The following is a 16,511-nucleotide window of genomic DNA, read 5'->3' on the forward strand; positions in this document are numbered from 1 at the left end:
AACATATTAGGTACGTTGTGGTTAGAGGGCCGGAACCAGAAATTATATATAGAGGGGTCAAAAGTTAACTTATAAATTTTATAACCATGAAAAACAAAAATAAAATAAAATAAACAAGTGTAAGGCGAGGGAGCCAAGATTTGAACCTTGAACCTCCAGCAACCTCTATTTTCAAGGTAAAAAAACTATTTGAGCCATACGAGACATGTGTTATTATGTAACATATTTAATATTTAACCATATCATGGGGGGGCATGGCCCCCGCAGGGGTGAGCATGGGTCGGGTGCCCGAACCAATAGCGTTATTGGATCGGGTAACCGATAACCAATAAGGCTAAAACTGATATCCATGAACCGCACCGTTACGTTCGGGTACCCGTTATGATATCCAATTGGAAAAAATAGACTTTATAACTAGATTATTGTAATATCATTCAACACTAAATACCAACATTAACACATGATTTTGACTACATTACTAATGAAATTAGAATTTACTCAAAATTATATATTGATTATTAACATTTAGGATTTTGAGCTATTGGGAAAAAGTATTTAAATTGGGAAAAACTTAATAAAAGTGCTTATTAGATCGTTATCGGGTACCCATTATTTATAAAATGATATCCGTAACCATATCCAACCAAATTTCGTATCGGGTACCCGAATCGATAACCAAATCGGTTCAGTACCCACTTTATCGAATCGGGTACCGGTTCGGGTTTCAAATTTTTGGTTTTCCGGATAGTTTTGCTTAGCCCTACGCGGCTACGCCAGCCCCCCTAATTCCGCCCCTGAGTGTAAATGTATCACAAGTGTTGGAGTTATCGGTTGAATAAGAATCGGACTAGCGTGGAATTGTTGGTAATGTAAAATTTTAACTTATTTGTGATAATCTATACCTAGTATTTAAAAAGGAACACTATAACTTATTAGATGACATGTGTCATCCCCATCTCTCATCCACTAATTTGTTCTTTGTTTTTTAATTTTTCCTTTTATTATTTGTTATACGAATTATTTTACAGCTTTTAACACTCTTCCCACTTCATCTTCCTCATTCAACATCAATTCACCCTTTAATTCATATAACCTCTTCCACAGTTCCACTTCATCTCCCTCTCTAACTTTCAATATTAATCCACCATTTAATTTATATATTTTCTTCACCTTTCAAATTTCAACTCTATATAAATCATATATTTTCACTAAAATCACAAGCCGTCAACAAAATTAGCACTTTAAAATATCGTTTAAACACCACTATATAATTGTCAGTTCATTGAACGGGCTCATAAACTAGTTAATATTTACTTAATTGACCATTAAAGATAAGAAAAAACACATACTTAGCGATGCGAATTTCTATACACCAAAAAAAAAAAAATTGATCCACAAATTTTAAAACTTTATTCCCCTACTACACGGTTCTCACAACTTTTGACGAGTGGACTAATCTTTCGCGGGAGTTTGTATGAGTACCTTAAAAGACAAGTATCCCTATCAATTGAAAATTTCGCCCCCACCCAAAGTTCGAATTGGAGACCCTAATTAAGAGGAAGAATCTCTTAACCACACGCCCCAATTCCAATCGGTCGATCCACATCTCTAATTGCATGTTGATATGGATGAAAACAAAACGTAAGGTGCATAGAATGCGTGAGCTAATGATAACACGCTTGAAGGCTTAGCAACAAATTTTAATTTTTTTGGTTACTTACTTTAATACTTTACTTTGTAATAAAAGGTTGTAATAATGAATAAAGAGTATTTTCAATTGTAAGCTCATTGCTAAATTGACATATTATGTCACATAATATTATAAACTACTCCTTTTTTTAGCTAGGTGATGCTCCAATAATGAACTATTAACTTTATATTTAAAATAGTCATATTTGTCAATCAATATTTTAAATTTAGTTTTATTTAGTATTATTTCATTGGCTATTTTTTTAAAACTAATTTGGTTAGCCAAGCTAATTTATCATTTTAACTCCATTGGTCAAGCTAGTAGCTTGAGATTTTCTGAAAATTACAAGCAAGGCCTTAGGTACAACCATTAAAGTTGCTCTAATTGTATTTCTAACACATTTTCGATCCGTATGAAGTATTATTCTATTCTAATATAAAAGGGAACATATGTGGGGGTTTTTTTTTTTTTTTTGTGTCCCGACCCCTATGAAGTATCTATCATGTCGAAAATGTTAATTCATCTATATCTAAACTTTACCAAAAACATATATCTAACCGACTATATACTCCGTATCACTTTTTTTTATATTGCATAAAATTTCAATAACCAAATAAAATTTCACGTGCGCATCGCATACATAAACACTAATATACACTTCGTATGAAAATCATGCTCCTATATTAAGATAAGTCATATCATAATTTGACATCCTTAATTAATCGGCAAAAACTAACAACTAATATAACACACATCACTATCCAAATACTAATCTGAGCCAAGCTGAGCTAGTACTCCAAGAGTGTTGGAGTACTGGCGAAGTTATTGTATAAATTAGTTATGTATAATACAAATGGTTGTACTAATGAGCTGAATAATTAAGTTTTTGTAAATATTAGTTTAAATATAACATAAATAGTTATACTTATGAACAAAATAGTTAATTTAATACAAAAAATAGTTATAGCGCGATACAAATATCACTTATATGAGCTATGAGCGACCAATCGTAAATTACAAATTTAAAAATGATTTCAGCACCGTGTGACAACACCACAAATATTGTGTAATAAGACAATATTACCTAAACATTCATAAGACTCTTTCTATCCGAAAGTTTCATACTGAGTACTCTTTCGGTCTCTAAAAGATGTCTCAATTTACTTTTCGATCCGCCTTTTTTTTTGGTGAAAGAGAGGGAGAAAACTCCCTAAGATTAATAAAAGAGAAAACATGAACAAGAAACAAGAAAAACAGTAACGAAGTCCAACTTTTCTATTAATCCGACCCTTTAAATTTGCCCCATACTGTTTATAGTATGTGGTCATCACATATTTACTCCATGCTTTCATTTTACATTCAATATTAACAAAGTGAAAAATCTGATATAAAGCAATTTTGTAGGGACCAAGGGAGAACAATGCTATACGTAATACCCCATGCTAACTAAGGATTAGTTTTTTCCTCCCTATAAAAAAGAAAAAATAAATAAAAAAACTTTAGTTTTATTTTCTTAAATGTGAAAAAACGTTGTTTTCTTTGGCTTGGGAGAAAAGCCAGGTGACAAGAGACATAAATAGAAAAAACATTAAAATAATTTTATTGATTAGTCAAATTCCGAAAATTTAATTCTCTAACTTGTGCAAACCACGCGCTCTTTTATCGGGCTTGTCCCACCAAAGCTAAAACAAAATAAGAAAATCCACCTCAATAAATTTCTTACAAAAGTCAAACTTCACCCCTACACCCTATACTCACTCCCACCATCTCACAAAAATCACATCCATTCATTTCCTTCTCCTTTACAAATCGACGGCAGAAATGTCTCCACTCTCCATCAGCATCTCTTCATATTTAGAAATGCGTCACACTGGATAACTCCCAAAAAGCTGAAAAAATATTCCTTGCAAAATATCAAAACAAATAAATACCTCCCCTTTCTCCACAATTTCTCCACCGTTTTTTCCTTCTTCTTTGTCAGCTTCTCTGAATTTATTTCCCCAATTTTTCGGATGATTGTATTTTTAGGGTTAGGGTTTTAAATTTTAATTCCACCAAAAAAAAGAAATTTAAAATTTTGTGCAGTGGTGAATAAATCACCTACCCCCATCCCATTCTCTCTCTAAAAATTCAACATTTTTGTTCTCTCTCTAAAAGTCATGATAACAGGTGCAGCGACGTCTTCTCTCTCATCCTCCTCCATTTCATCACTGAGAGCGGTACGACATCGTTTCGCCTCCACACTTTCTCTCTCCCCCTCTACAAACTCATCCTATTCTCCCACCTCTAGAATCTTTTCCGCCGCCCGATCTCAGCCGATTTCCGGCTACCGATTCTCTCCAGGTTTCCGATCGATTTGTTCTTCGTCTTCGCGGTGGAGTCACGGTGTTGACTGGCGATCTCCGGTTAGTCTTCGGGCTCAGATTGCTACAGCTACTCCTACTCCTCTTGAACGATTTCAACGCAGGATCGCAACTATGGGTACAATTTCATTTCATTTCATATTTGAAAATTGTAAAAAGAGGTTGTAATTTTTGTTAAATTTCGATGTTGTGATTGTTTGATTATATTTATTGATAGATATTGGTTGATCTAAAAACAAGCAAGGCTGTATTAAATAAATCGTGAATTGTTTATTTTAAGTAATTGACTTTAATTTTATTGATGATTTTTAAATCAGTCGATGTTGATGGAAGATGCTCATTTTAAAAGGATGAGTAAGATCGAAACATTTTAGTATCCGTAATTCAGTTCTGATTAATGTTTTACCTCACAATAAAGTATGGAGAATCGGCTCGTTGTTGATTAGCTGCAGTGTATTTGTTGATTAGATTTTCGAATTTTGGAAGTGTAGAACAAATCTATCTAAAATGAGTGTTGCTTTGTTCGAAATCCAAGATGACACTCTGTCTATGCAATATAATCACAGTGTGTTAAACTGGAAATTTTGCCTGATTAGTTCGAAATTTTGATGTTGTTTTCATCGTTGATTTTCAATTGCTTTACTAATGGTATTCTTGAAACAGAACTGATTAATTACTGCTTTTGTAATCTTTTGGTTATTTTTCAGCTTCCGAGCATCCTTACAAGGGAATCTTCACCAGTCTACCCAAGCCTGGTGGCGGTGAATTCGGAAAGTTTTACAGTCTACCAGCTCTGAATGATCCAAGGGTTGGTACGTTTGGTTCTAGAACTCTGTTGGCATAGCTCTGAATGACTTTGGTCTACTGCCCACTTGATTACATTTAACATTTTTCTCTCTATTGTTTTCTTTCTCAGAGAAGTTGCCTTATTCCATTCGGATCCTCTTGGAGTCGGCCATTCGGAACTGTGATGGCTTCCAAGTCACAAAGAACGATGTCGAGAAAATCATTGACTGGGAAAACTCAGCACCTAAGCTAGTTGAAATCCCCTTTAAGCCCGCTCGTGTCCTTTTACAGGTTTGTTATTAAGTCTAAGTATTATATTGATACAATTGCAGATTGTGTAATCGACATACAAATACATCAACCTTTGTTTTTGACTCTTTGTTTTACAGGATTTCACTGGAGTGCCAGCTGTTGTTGATTTGGCTGCAATGAGGGATGCCATGAAAAACCTCAACAGTGACCCTAACAAGATTAATCCATTGGTTCGTTTCCTTTTCTATGTTTATGATGAGCCTGAAAACCATAGTTCAATGACTGTGGCCTAGTATAATGTACGAAGTATAAGCAATTCATTGTGATCTATAGCAGACTTGGATTTTATTCATGTCTCTAACCCAAGAAAGAAATAGGACCTGTACTACCGTGCTTTGTGCCTTAAACTAGTATTCATTCTTTCCTTATACATATATCATTTTCTCGAGAAACATAAACTAGTATTTTGTTGTAGGTGAAGAATTCTCTCCTGTATTCTCAAATGTACTTTCTTAACTTTGCATGACAGGTTCCTGTGGACCTTGTCATTGATCATTCAGTTCAAGTTGATGTAGCAAGGTCTGAGAACGCAGTTCAGGCAAACATGGAACTTGAGTTTAAGCGGAATGGAGAGAGATTCGGTTTCCTTAAATGGGGATCAACTGCTTTCCGTAACATGCTTGTTGTTCCACCTGGTTCTGGTATTGTGCACCAGGTAAGAGTAATTCTGGATTCTCATTATCCGCAAGGCCTGGCCTAACCGGAGAGTTTAACATGACTTCATAATTTTGTATCCTTTTTTTAGTGTATATTGTTCTATGTACTACTAGCAACATACTGGCTCATCATGTTATCTTTTTGTTTCTTCCTCTTTTCTTTCTTACTGGCTTCATCACGTTGTCCCTTTTCTTTTCTTTATCCTGTGTAGTATTTTAGAATTAGGTTGAGTAAATAGAGATATATAACTACTCTCTATCCATCAAGTACAGAAAATGTATATACTCAGTATATATATTATTTTGGTCCCAATGTGGTAAAAGCTTGACTATGAACACAATTTGTGGTAAACCGAAGAAATGAAAACTAATTTTTGTTAATAATTCCAAGTTCTACCAAGTGAATAGGATGACAGGAATAATGTTCAACTATTATAAGCATAATATATGGTAAGAGGAGGGAATAGTTTGTTGTAAAATGTATATCAAGCTTAACAAGTGGTAATAGTACAATTAGTACAGAAGTTCCTTTTTATTTTACTCCCAAAATTTTACCCATTTTTTTGCATGAAAGGAGTATATATTTTTATTTGCGAGAGGCAATATGTTTATGAAGTAAGGTTTAATTGTTTTCAAGCTCCTTGTTATCTTGATTTTTGGCTTGATATTTTTAGGCAAGCATGTTAAGTATTGAAAATTTATTGTTTTCGTAAAATTACAGGTTAATTTGGAGTATCTTGGACGGGTAGTTTTCAACAACGAGGGACTTCTTTATCCAGATAGTGTAGTTGGTACTGATTCACACACAACCATGATTGACGGGCTAGGTGTTGCTGGTTGGGGAGTTGGTGGAATTGAAGCTGAGGCAACTATGCTTGGTCAGGTAGGTGGTGCTGATATATTTTTCCTGTTATCCAGTATAATGCATAATTTACTGTCGTTAAATGTTGTGACTGGAAAGGGTGAAATCAAGCGAATGGCTTGATTCAAGCAACATTATGGGTTAAAAATTTGTGCATATGCATAGTCTTACTTGTAATTTGTTAAATGTGCTTGGCAATGATTAATTTTTCAGTTCCTTTTTTGCATGCCCTTCCCCTACACCCCAACTTCTAGGTACGTCCTACTATATAATAGACTGTATCATTCATCTCTATAATGATGACTTTGTTAACCAGGCGCAATCCTCATTTTCAGTTAAAATCTATTTTGTACATAAGCATCTGGCCTGGATAAAAAAATAGAAGTTCAGAGGGTATAAATACTATTCTATTTTTCCTGTATAAATACTAAAATGTCTAAGAAGTACTTGGGTTGTAAGGTTTGCCTTTTTTCAGATTTAGAAGACCTTTTCAAAGAAGGTTTTAATCCCCCCCTAACATCGTTTGTGTTTTATTGTACAGCCCATGAGCATGGTTTTACCTGGTGTCGTTGGATTCAAAATGACTGGTAAACTACGCGATGGTGTCACAGCCACAGATCTGGTATTGACAGCAACACAAATGTTGAGGAAACATGGTGTTGTTGGCAAGTTCGTCGAGTTCCATGGTAAGTTGATGGATGGGTTATATGTGAAGGTGGGGATAGGGTGGTTATTTTGTTATAGGGTCGTTGCAGAAGTTTATGTTTTTTCTTGCACTTACAGGTCAGGGAGTTGGTCAATTGTCACTTGCTGACAGGGCTACTATTGCCAACATGTCTCCTGAATATGGAGCAACCATGGGTTTCTTCCCTGTGGATCACGTTACTTTGGAATATCTAAAATTGACTGGAAGAAGTGATGAGACTGTGAGTTACAACAACCATTTTATTTCTCTCTTCTATCTTTATATTTTGGAAACCATATTACTTTTTACCTCAAGTTAATCATCACTAAACTTTGTGTTCCTTTAATTACAGGTTACTATGATTGAGCAATATTTACGGGCTAACAAAATGTTTGTTGACTACAGTGAGGTAGAAATGTGCCTAATTTTTTTAGCATTATCATATAGCTGTGATGTTGGAGTATATATTCTGATATAATAAAATTATGCTTGTATCAGCCACAACAAGAAAGAGTTTATTCATCATATCTTCAGTTGGATTTATCAGAAGTTGAGCCATGCATATCAGGACCTAAACGGTATACTTCTCATAATTTGTTATTCCATTGGATGTATAAGTTGGTGCTGATGTGACTTTTATCCGGTAGGCCACATGACCGCGTTCCCCTGAAGGAAATGAAGGCTGATTGGAATGCATGTCTAAACAACAAAGTTGGTTTTAAGGTAAAATCATCCACTTAATTTGTTAAGTTGTTTTCTAATTTGTTTTGCTACTCATTTCACTTTTTCATTCTAGCCTACACAATTCGCATTTATTGTCATTGACTCTCTTTCGGTGTTGATTCTTTCCTAATGACATTACAATCATGTAGGGATTTGCTATTTCCAAAGACGAGCAGGAAAAAGCTGTTAAGTTTTCATTTAATGGCCAGCCTGCTGAATTGAAACATGGTAGTGTTGTCATAGCAGCTATAACTAGCTGCACAAACACATCAAACCCAAGTGTTATGCTTGGCGCTGCTTTGGTCGCAAAGAAAGCTACTGAGCTGGGTTTGGAGGTCAGTTGATTTGACTTTTAAGATGATGTTTTACTTCTTGCTCTTAGGTTCCTTGGGTTATTGCATTTGAAAGGTGGTAAGTTTAATGAATTGACAGATTCTTCAAGTGATACTTATTTTATATATCAAACAAAATTATTTTAATCTTATATAGCAATAAGATTACTACCGTTGTGGATAGGATTGGTGGTTATAGTACATATTTATTTATTACCAAGGTCTTAATTTGAGGATATCTTAACTTACCATTCCTGTTGTATGTATGTTTTATTTTGATTAAATATAAAACCACCTCCTAGTACTAATGTGGATGGCATGTCATAGTGTTAAAGTAAATCAGGCATAGGGCCTAATTAGCCAGCTTTGTGTTTGAAGTTCTCTTATTGGCGTCTATAGCTTATCACATAAATTAGTCCAACTGGGGAAAGAACGACTTACGATGGTTAGTAGTAGTACCATTTAACCTAGTTTATTTTGTGTCAAAATCTTGAGTTTGTTTTGTTGTTTATCTCGTCTGTTTTTGTTTCGGAACTTTTTATCATTCCAGTTGAAGAGGCTGATTCAGTTTCCCCTCTAGGGGGTGGGGTGGGGGGGGGGGGGGGGATAATGTTCATGATATTGTTTTTATTTTGTAATTTTTTCAGATACTATTTGGCAGATTCTTTTGCCTTTCGTTTTTTAGTTCATTCTTTTAACCAATTCTTTATATGTTTGTTTATCAGGTCAAGCCCTGGGTGAAAACCAGTCTGGCTCCTGGATCTGGAGTAGTTACAAAATATCTTCTAAAGAGGTAATGGTTTTTTTTTCATTTATTGATGACATAAGTTCTCTACTTAGTTAATCAAAATGCTTATTAATGGATCTTTTTGGCTTGTGTTTTATGTAGTGGGCTGCAGAAGTACTTGGATCAACAGGGCTTCAGCATTGTTGGTTATGGTTGCACAACATGTATTGGAAACTCCGGTGATCTACATGAATCTGTTTCTGCAGCTATTTCTGAGAATGGTACGTAAGTGTGTTTTTTAGCTGTCTGTAATGCTACTTTCTGGGGTAACCCCTTTTACGCAATTTAGGTCTGGCTCTGTATCTTTGATACTGAGTTTTAATCAATTAGATTGAATTTTGGTTTTTGCAATATATGGGCATGTTATTAGGCTGTGATGAAAGTTCAAGTTTTTTCACCTTCACCTCAAAACAACTCGCCTTGCACTGTAGAATATTTTATGTCCATTGGCATTATTTGTAGTTTATGTGCAGTTTGCGCACTCTGCAGTTTCTTTGCTCACTTACCACAGTTGTGTTTTTATTTCTTGATTTTTGTTTAATTCCCTTGTGTGATCAGTAGATCTCTCTTAAATGCACAGGAGTACAGAACAGCATATAACTTGGTCATTAAAATTTAAAAACATACACATGCTTGTATAGTTATATGTTAAAGTAATGAACTTCCACTAGTGAAATGTATATAATCGGGTTTGTTTTTGGCGGATCTATTTTATAGGCATCGCAGTAACTGAATGCTCATAGTCTCATACAAGGGCTACCCTCTTTCAACTACGAAATTTATAATTTACCATTTGCCTGATTTTTTTAATGCAGACATAGTCGCAGCAGCTGTGCTTTCCGGTAACCGTAATTTTGAAGGGCGTGTTCACCCTCTGACACGAGCCAACTATCTTGCTTCTCCTCCATTGGTTGTTGCTTATGCATTGGCTGGAACTGTAAGTACATTATTGCCCTTGCATTCTGATAAGCACGTTACCTGGATTCAATGGTTGTTTATGATAGTCAAATTATAGACCTTGAAACAGATTCAGGGATGATTTGAATGATCTTTGCTTGTTTACAGCCTCCAAACATTTTCTTATTTTTAATCCTGTGTTTGATAATGCATTAATTCCTCGAGGTTGTACAAAATTAGACGTTTGTTGAATTGCGGAACTGTATCATTTTTACTCTTTTGAAGTTTAATATCGAGGCTGTCTTGAGTACTTGTATTAAAAAGAATATGTTTTGATGAGTGGGTAAAACGTAGTGGTAATAAACAGGGGATGGATGTTTTGTTTGTTCTAGATGGTTTTGTTATTGCACTTGAGTCTCGAGTGTAGAACCCTGAAGGAATATATAGAGTTAAAGAAAAATTTACATATTTTTAATCTGGATACAACCTTGGGTTAATCAAATTTTAGTAATGTGTTTTGGTTCTTGTAGAAGGATATTGCTTCAATGACAAATGTATTGCTTTTGAGGACGATCACATGATTCACATCCTTGAGTGGTTTTAGTCTCTCTTGGAGTGGTTATGCGGGATAACCCGTTTTAAATAGATCTGAATCCAGCAGCCATGTTTTCATTCGACCTGGTTATTAGGCGGGTCAGGTCAGGGTCGGTGTGAGTCAAAAGTGGGTCGGGTAATAAATGAGTAAATTTTAGCGGATCAATAATGGACAGGTCAAATCGAGTCGATAGTGGGCGGGTCAATAAACGAACAAGGAAAAATGAATAAAAAAGAGAGTTGTTTGCGAATACAAGTGAATACGAAGCTATCCTTATAATTTTTTATATCATAACTATTTTTTATATTTTATTGAAGGGGTTTACAAAGTTGAAGTGCTGATTGACCTCAATTATCTTGCATTTCATAGGTTAACATCGACTTCGATAAAGAGCCTATTGGTACTGGGAAGGATGGAAAGAGTGTCTACTTCAGAGACATTTGGCCCAGCAATGATGAGATAGCTCAGGTATATGGTATTTGTAATAATATGGTCTATGCATGTTTCAATGGGCAATGAATTTTAACGTGTGTTGGCATGGTCGCCTTTGTATGTATGCATCTTTTTTATAATGTTTCGTGGCATGCTGATGTAGGTTGTGCAATCAAGTGTATTGCCGGACATGTTTAAAAGTACCTATGAAGCTATCACGAAGGGGAACCCCATGTGGAACTCTCTTGAAGTTCCTACTGGCACCCTTTACCAGTGGGATCCAAACTCGACGTACATTCATGAACCCCCGTATTTCAAGAACATGAGCTTGAATCCACCTGGACCTTTTTCAGTCAAGGATGCCTACTGCCTTCTCAACTTTGGTGACAGTATCACCACTGACCACATATCTCCAGCAGGAAGTATCCACAAGGACAGTCCTGCTGCCAAGTTTCTCATGGAACGTGGGGTTGATCGCAAGGACTTCAATTCATATGGTAGCAGGAGAGGTAATGATGAAGTGATGGCCAGGGGTACTTTTGCCAATATTCGTATTGTGAACAAGCATTTGAAGGGAGAAGTTGGCCCAAAGACTGTTCATGTTCCAAGTGGGGAGAAGTTATATGTGTTTGATGCTGCAATGGTAAATATTCAATATCTCTTTCCTTTATAATAATGTTAATTATTTGTCTTTGGAGTGCTAGGTAAATCTGAAATAATTTGTGATTTCTTCCAACGGCAGAAATACAAGGAAGCTGGTCATGACACCATTGTATTGGCTGGTGCTGAATATGGAAGTGGCAGTTCTAGGGATTGGGCTGCTAAGGGCCCAATGCTACAGGTGAGTGAACTGGAAATGTTGTGTCTGTTTTGCTTGTTTAATTTTTATTAAGTTTTTGCTTGATGATGATGAGTGAGATTGGATTTGTCACAGGGTGTTAAAGCTGTGATTGCCAAAAGTTTTGAGAGAATCCACAGAAGCAATCTGGTTGGGATGGGAGTGATCCCTCTATGCTTCAAGGCTGGTGAGGATGCCGAGACATTAGGGTTGACTGGTCATGAGCGATTCAGCATTGAACTCCCTTCCAAGGTTAGCGAGATCAAACCAGGACAAGATATAACTGTAACAACCGACAGTGGAAAGTCCTTTGTTTGCACCCTTCGCTTCGACACTGAGGTGCTTACTAGTTCCTTGTAATTTTCACAGCTACTTAACCGGTTATCCATAATAATTGAATGTTGAATGTAATTTGTTTTGTAGGTGGAGCTTGCTTACTTCGATCATGGTGGTATCCTTCCATACGTCATCCGCCAATTGATGAAGCAACAATGATGGACTTTCCTCCAGTATTTGCATTGAGGTTTAATATTAGTTGTAGAAAATTTGAATATTTTGAGTGTTGTGGGTATTTTCAATACGACTACAAGTTTTCTTTCCATGTAGTCTATTTTAAGAGAAATTGGAATAAAGAATATTGGTTTAGAACAATATAAACCAGTTCTTGAAACGAGTGTACCATGCAGCCATTTTACTAATAAATTTATTGTCGTAAAGCATCTAATATTATGATTATTGTTTCTCATTATAAAACATCTGATAAGTAATATTGGTAAATTTTAAGAAGAAAACGCTGTGAATTTGCTTTATAAAATGGCTTCAGCTGTAAGTTCTTCTAACTTGTAAGTAGTTTCTTCTGTGCGTGCTAATACTCGCTGATGTGGAGTACTTCCTCATCTGCATGACATACTTATGCCTCCATGTTGGCGGGTTTGTGCTGTGGCAGATCTTGACTGTCCAAAAGCTGTGTTCTTTGAGCTTATTTGAATCTGTTTTCGCTGTATTTATAGGGAGTATATGGGAAACATGGACAAAAGTTGAATGAATGTCTTGGAAACCATAGCTTGTCTACCAGACCGGGATGAGAAATAGGATGTATGTTTCAAGGCTAGCTTAAAGGAGTCGGGAATTCATCAAGGACTTTTACAATATTACAGAGCCATTAAATTCTCGTTGGCTTTAGATTGTTGTGAGATTACAACTGTAACCTCGACCAATTTGTATGTACTCCTTCCGTTCCACATAAACGTTTCTACTTTCTCTTTATTTCTTTTATACCAATGAAAATTCTCTATTTCTCCGCATATTCCGAGTAATGTTTACTTCTGGCATATAATAAAGTTACATTTCTCCATATTAGGCCATGTTCTTTAAAGCTGAATTTAACTTAACTTTACCGAATATTACTGTATTAAAATAAATAATAAATAATAAATAATATATATAATTATTTATTATTGGAAACAATCTCTCTGCAATTGTAGGGGTAAGGTTGCGTAAGTCTGACCCCTCTTTACCCCGCTTCTTGCGGGAGCCTCTTTGAAGCAATGGGGTAATAATGATGATGATATATAAGTATTTATTATTTACTTAATTAATAATTAATATTAATAATTATCAATCCATAATCAATTACTAAATAATAAATAATATAAGAATAAGTTGATTTGAATTAAATTGAACTGAATTTAATTTAATTGAACTGAATTGAACTGAATTGAACTGAATGCTTCTAAACTGAATTGAACTTAACTAAACTGCAAAATAAGTCTTGAAACTACAGTTAAGTAAAAAAGAACAGCCTTAGTGTTGTGGTCCAGTAAAATGTAGAACCAAATCGGAGAATAACTCATATACTCATACGGAGTATTACAATTAAAAAGCAATATACTCCGTACTTTGTTAGCTTTAGAGGCATTTGTGCAATATGCCAATATGTGGAATAGTTTTGGGCCTTTTGGCCAATTCAATCACTCCAAAGTCTTGGCCATTGTACCAAACAGGCCATCATGGTTTTATTTATCTAGTTTGGAAACGATCGGGTTTACGACCCGACTCAATCATAAATATTTTTTTGGTAAATGAAGATTTAAGCAAAATAATACAAATACAAGCTAAACAACTTAAGACTAAAAACTAGCATGAACAGTATAAAGATTCAAGCTAAACAATCCTTATGAGAAGCCTCCCTTAGCGAGAAAATACAAATTCCATGTTGAACACTAAGGTCTCGTTTAGTTCACCTTATTTCTCATGAACTGAACTGATCTGATCTGATTTTCAGAATTAAGATTTAAATAAAAACTTACAATTGCTATAATAGGTTAACCTCAAGTCTTATATGTGACCGGCCACACCATCAAGTTGATGGTGTGGCGTGTTCACACTTATAAATAAGCTCATCGTGTTTAAAGCCCAACGCGTTGGTTAGCAGAATCTAAAAGTAACACCAGCATAAAAATAAAGTAACACAATTATATACAAGGAACCTCTAACATGAAACTGCAATAAAATAAAATTAAAAAGTAATAGCGAATACAATGTATAAGTAACACCAGCATATAAAGTCAAGTAACACCATTCTATACAAGGAACCTCTAACATGAAACTGCAAAAAAAAAACAAGAAAAGTAACAGTGAATACAATGTCTAGGTAACACCAGAATAGAAAGTCCAATAACACCAATCTATACAAGGAACCTCTAACATGAAATTGAAGAAACTGCAATAAAACAAGAAAAGTAACAGCGAATATAATGTATAAGTAACACCAGTCAATACCCTTCTAAACATTAGCTGCACGCGAGGGAGTTGCGTTCGCGCGTCACACCCATGAATTTGATGGTGTGGTTGGTCACACAGGAGATGCGCTAATAGGTTAAATGATTAAAGTCACAATCAGTATTACTCGTAAATTAAATTTCATTCAAATTCATAATATTGTTTTTGTAAATTAATCGTTATTAATTTGACTTTGCTCATGATTTAACTACTTTTTATATTAAATTTACCTTGAGTTCTTCATCTAAATATTTTTTATATAAATACGTACACCAAAAATATGAAACGTATTAAAATATAATATTGTAATAATATTATATTACTGAACAAAATGAAAAAAGACAAAAAATATTACCTATTTTTCAAAAGCCTAACAAGAGGTTCGACATCCATTGCAATCCTTATATTCTTTAATGCAGGTTATACGCATATTCCGTTCTGATATGAACGTGATATATACATATCGGTTATGATTTGAATGTGATCAATTTGGACATATGGATCCTGATATGGACATGATCTAGACAAATGTGTCATAATATGGACATAATCTGAAAATATTGGTAATGATATGGACAAGACCTGGACATAACAAATTTGAGCATGATCTCGACATATCAGTTTTGATTTGATATTTTATTATTTTTGATCTGAATAGATTGGTTCTGATAGGGACATATGGGTATTGATATGGACTGATCTATTCGGATTTAGATATGATTTAGATAGATCCATTCTTATCTGGACATGATATCTATGGACCGATTCTACTATGGACAAATCGTCTCTGTTCGGCGGTGATCTCGACATATCAGTTTTGATCTAAACATGATCTGAAAATACCGGTGTTGATCTAGACATGGACTAGATAGACCGTTTCTGATCCGGATATAATCTGGTCAGATCAATTTTGATATGGACATAATTTGAAATTCTGGATAGATCTAGTATGAGTTGTACATAATCCGAATAACTCGGTTCTGATCCGGACAAATTGGTTATGTACTGAATTTTAAGATTTTGGTAATGTTTTTTTAATTATGCCTTAAACAATATATCACAATGACACCACCTCCGCCACCAACAACAATAAATCAATAATATAAATAAAATATTAAAATATTGTAACTAATAATAATAACGGTCTTTTCATGAAATGCCTTTGAGCTTTAACAAAATATACGAAATACCCTCATCTTTTCAGAAATACACCACATACCTCAGGGTTTGTAAAATTGAACCAAATACCCTTATTGACTAACGGACGTTAACGCCATTAACTTATCTTATCTTCTAATTACCTCCCATTAACTCTTAACCATTCTCCTTTACTCTCCAATCCACCATTTTCGTTCTTTATGGTTTGTCCATGATCTCCACCTCAACTTTCTCTCTACTCTTCTTCACCACCATCATCGTCACATTAAATTGTTACATCCACTTCCTACTCATAGGTCTAACCAACCTAATACACTTTGATCTCAATGTCTGTGTTTCTTGAATAATTCACTTGTGAATCTACAACTTGTAATTTGGAGATGCGGTAGGAATGGTGGTAGGTTTGTGAGACGGTCCAATAATTGAAGTTAAAGGTGAGCCTTCAAATATTCTCTTTAATTAAAGTTGTTAAGTGCCGACAAACTTGAATAGATTGGCTGGATTATTAGTTATGGTCTTAATGGATATTAGTAGTACCATTATCAAGTGCCTGCCTGTAGCGCCCCGAAGACAAGAAAATTGTGATGCCTATTTTTGTTTTGTTGTAATTTTAA

General features: G+C 34.9%; 1 protein-coding gene across 2 annotated transcripts; it reads left to right on the forward strand.

The window, feature by feature from the left end:
- The first annotated feature begins 3,650 nt into the window (after positions 1-3,650).
- Positions 3,651-13,262, forward strand: LOC110778582 (putative aconitate hydratase, cytoplasmic). Of its 2 annotated transcripts, XM_021983128.2 has the most exons (21): positions 3,651-4,171; positions 4,761-4,865; positions 4,970-5,130; positions 5,229-5,321; positions 5,621-5,806; positions 6,529-6,690; positions 7,211-7,355; positions 7,453-7,595; positions 7,707-7,763; positions 7,853-7,932; positions 8,002-8,077; positions 8,227-8,412; positions 9,135-9,202; positions 9,299-9,417; positions 10,012-10,133; positions 11,058-11,156; positions 11,284-11,763; positions 11,863-11,961; positions 12,055-12,297; positions 12,382-12,481; positions 12,969-13,262. In XM_021983128.2, the coding sequence occupies exons 1-20, from the start codon at positions 3,850-3,852 to the stop codon at positions 12,451-12,453; spliced, it is 3,018 nt and encodes a 1,005-aa protein (XP_021838820.1). In that variant the 5' UTR covers positions 3,651-3,849; the 3' UTR covers positions 12,454-12,481; positions 12,969-13,262. The 2 variants fall into 2 exon arrangements, with proteins under 2 accessions (XP_021838820.1, XP_021838819.1); XM_021983127.2 differs by lacking the exon at positions 12,969-13,262 and having other exon boundaries at positions 12,382-12,682.
- Positions 13,263-16,511: the final 3,249 nt, after the last annotated feature.

Source organism: Spinacia oleracea, chromosome 4, assembly GCF_020520425.1.
Source record: "Spinacia oleracea cultivar Varoflay chromosome 4, BTI_SOV_V1, whole genome shotgun sequence".
In the NCBI taxonomy this organism is placed as follows: domain Eukaryota; kingdom Viridiplantae; phylum Streptophyta; class Magnoliopsida; order Caryophyllales; family Amaranthaceae; genus Spinacia; species Spinacia oleracea.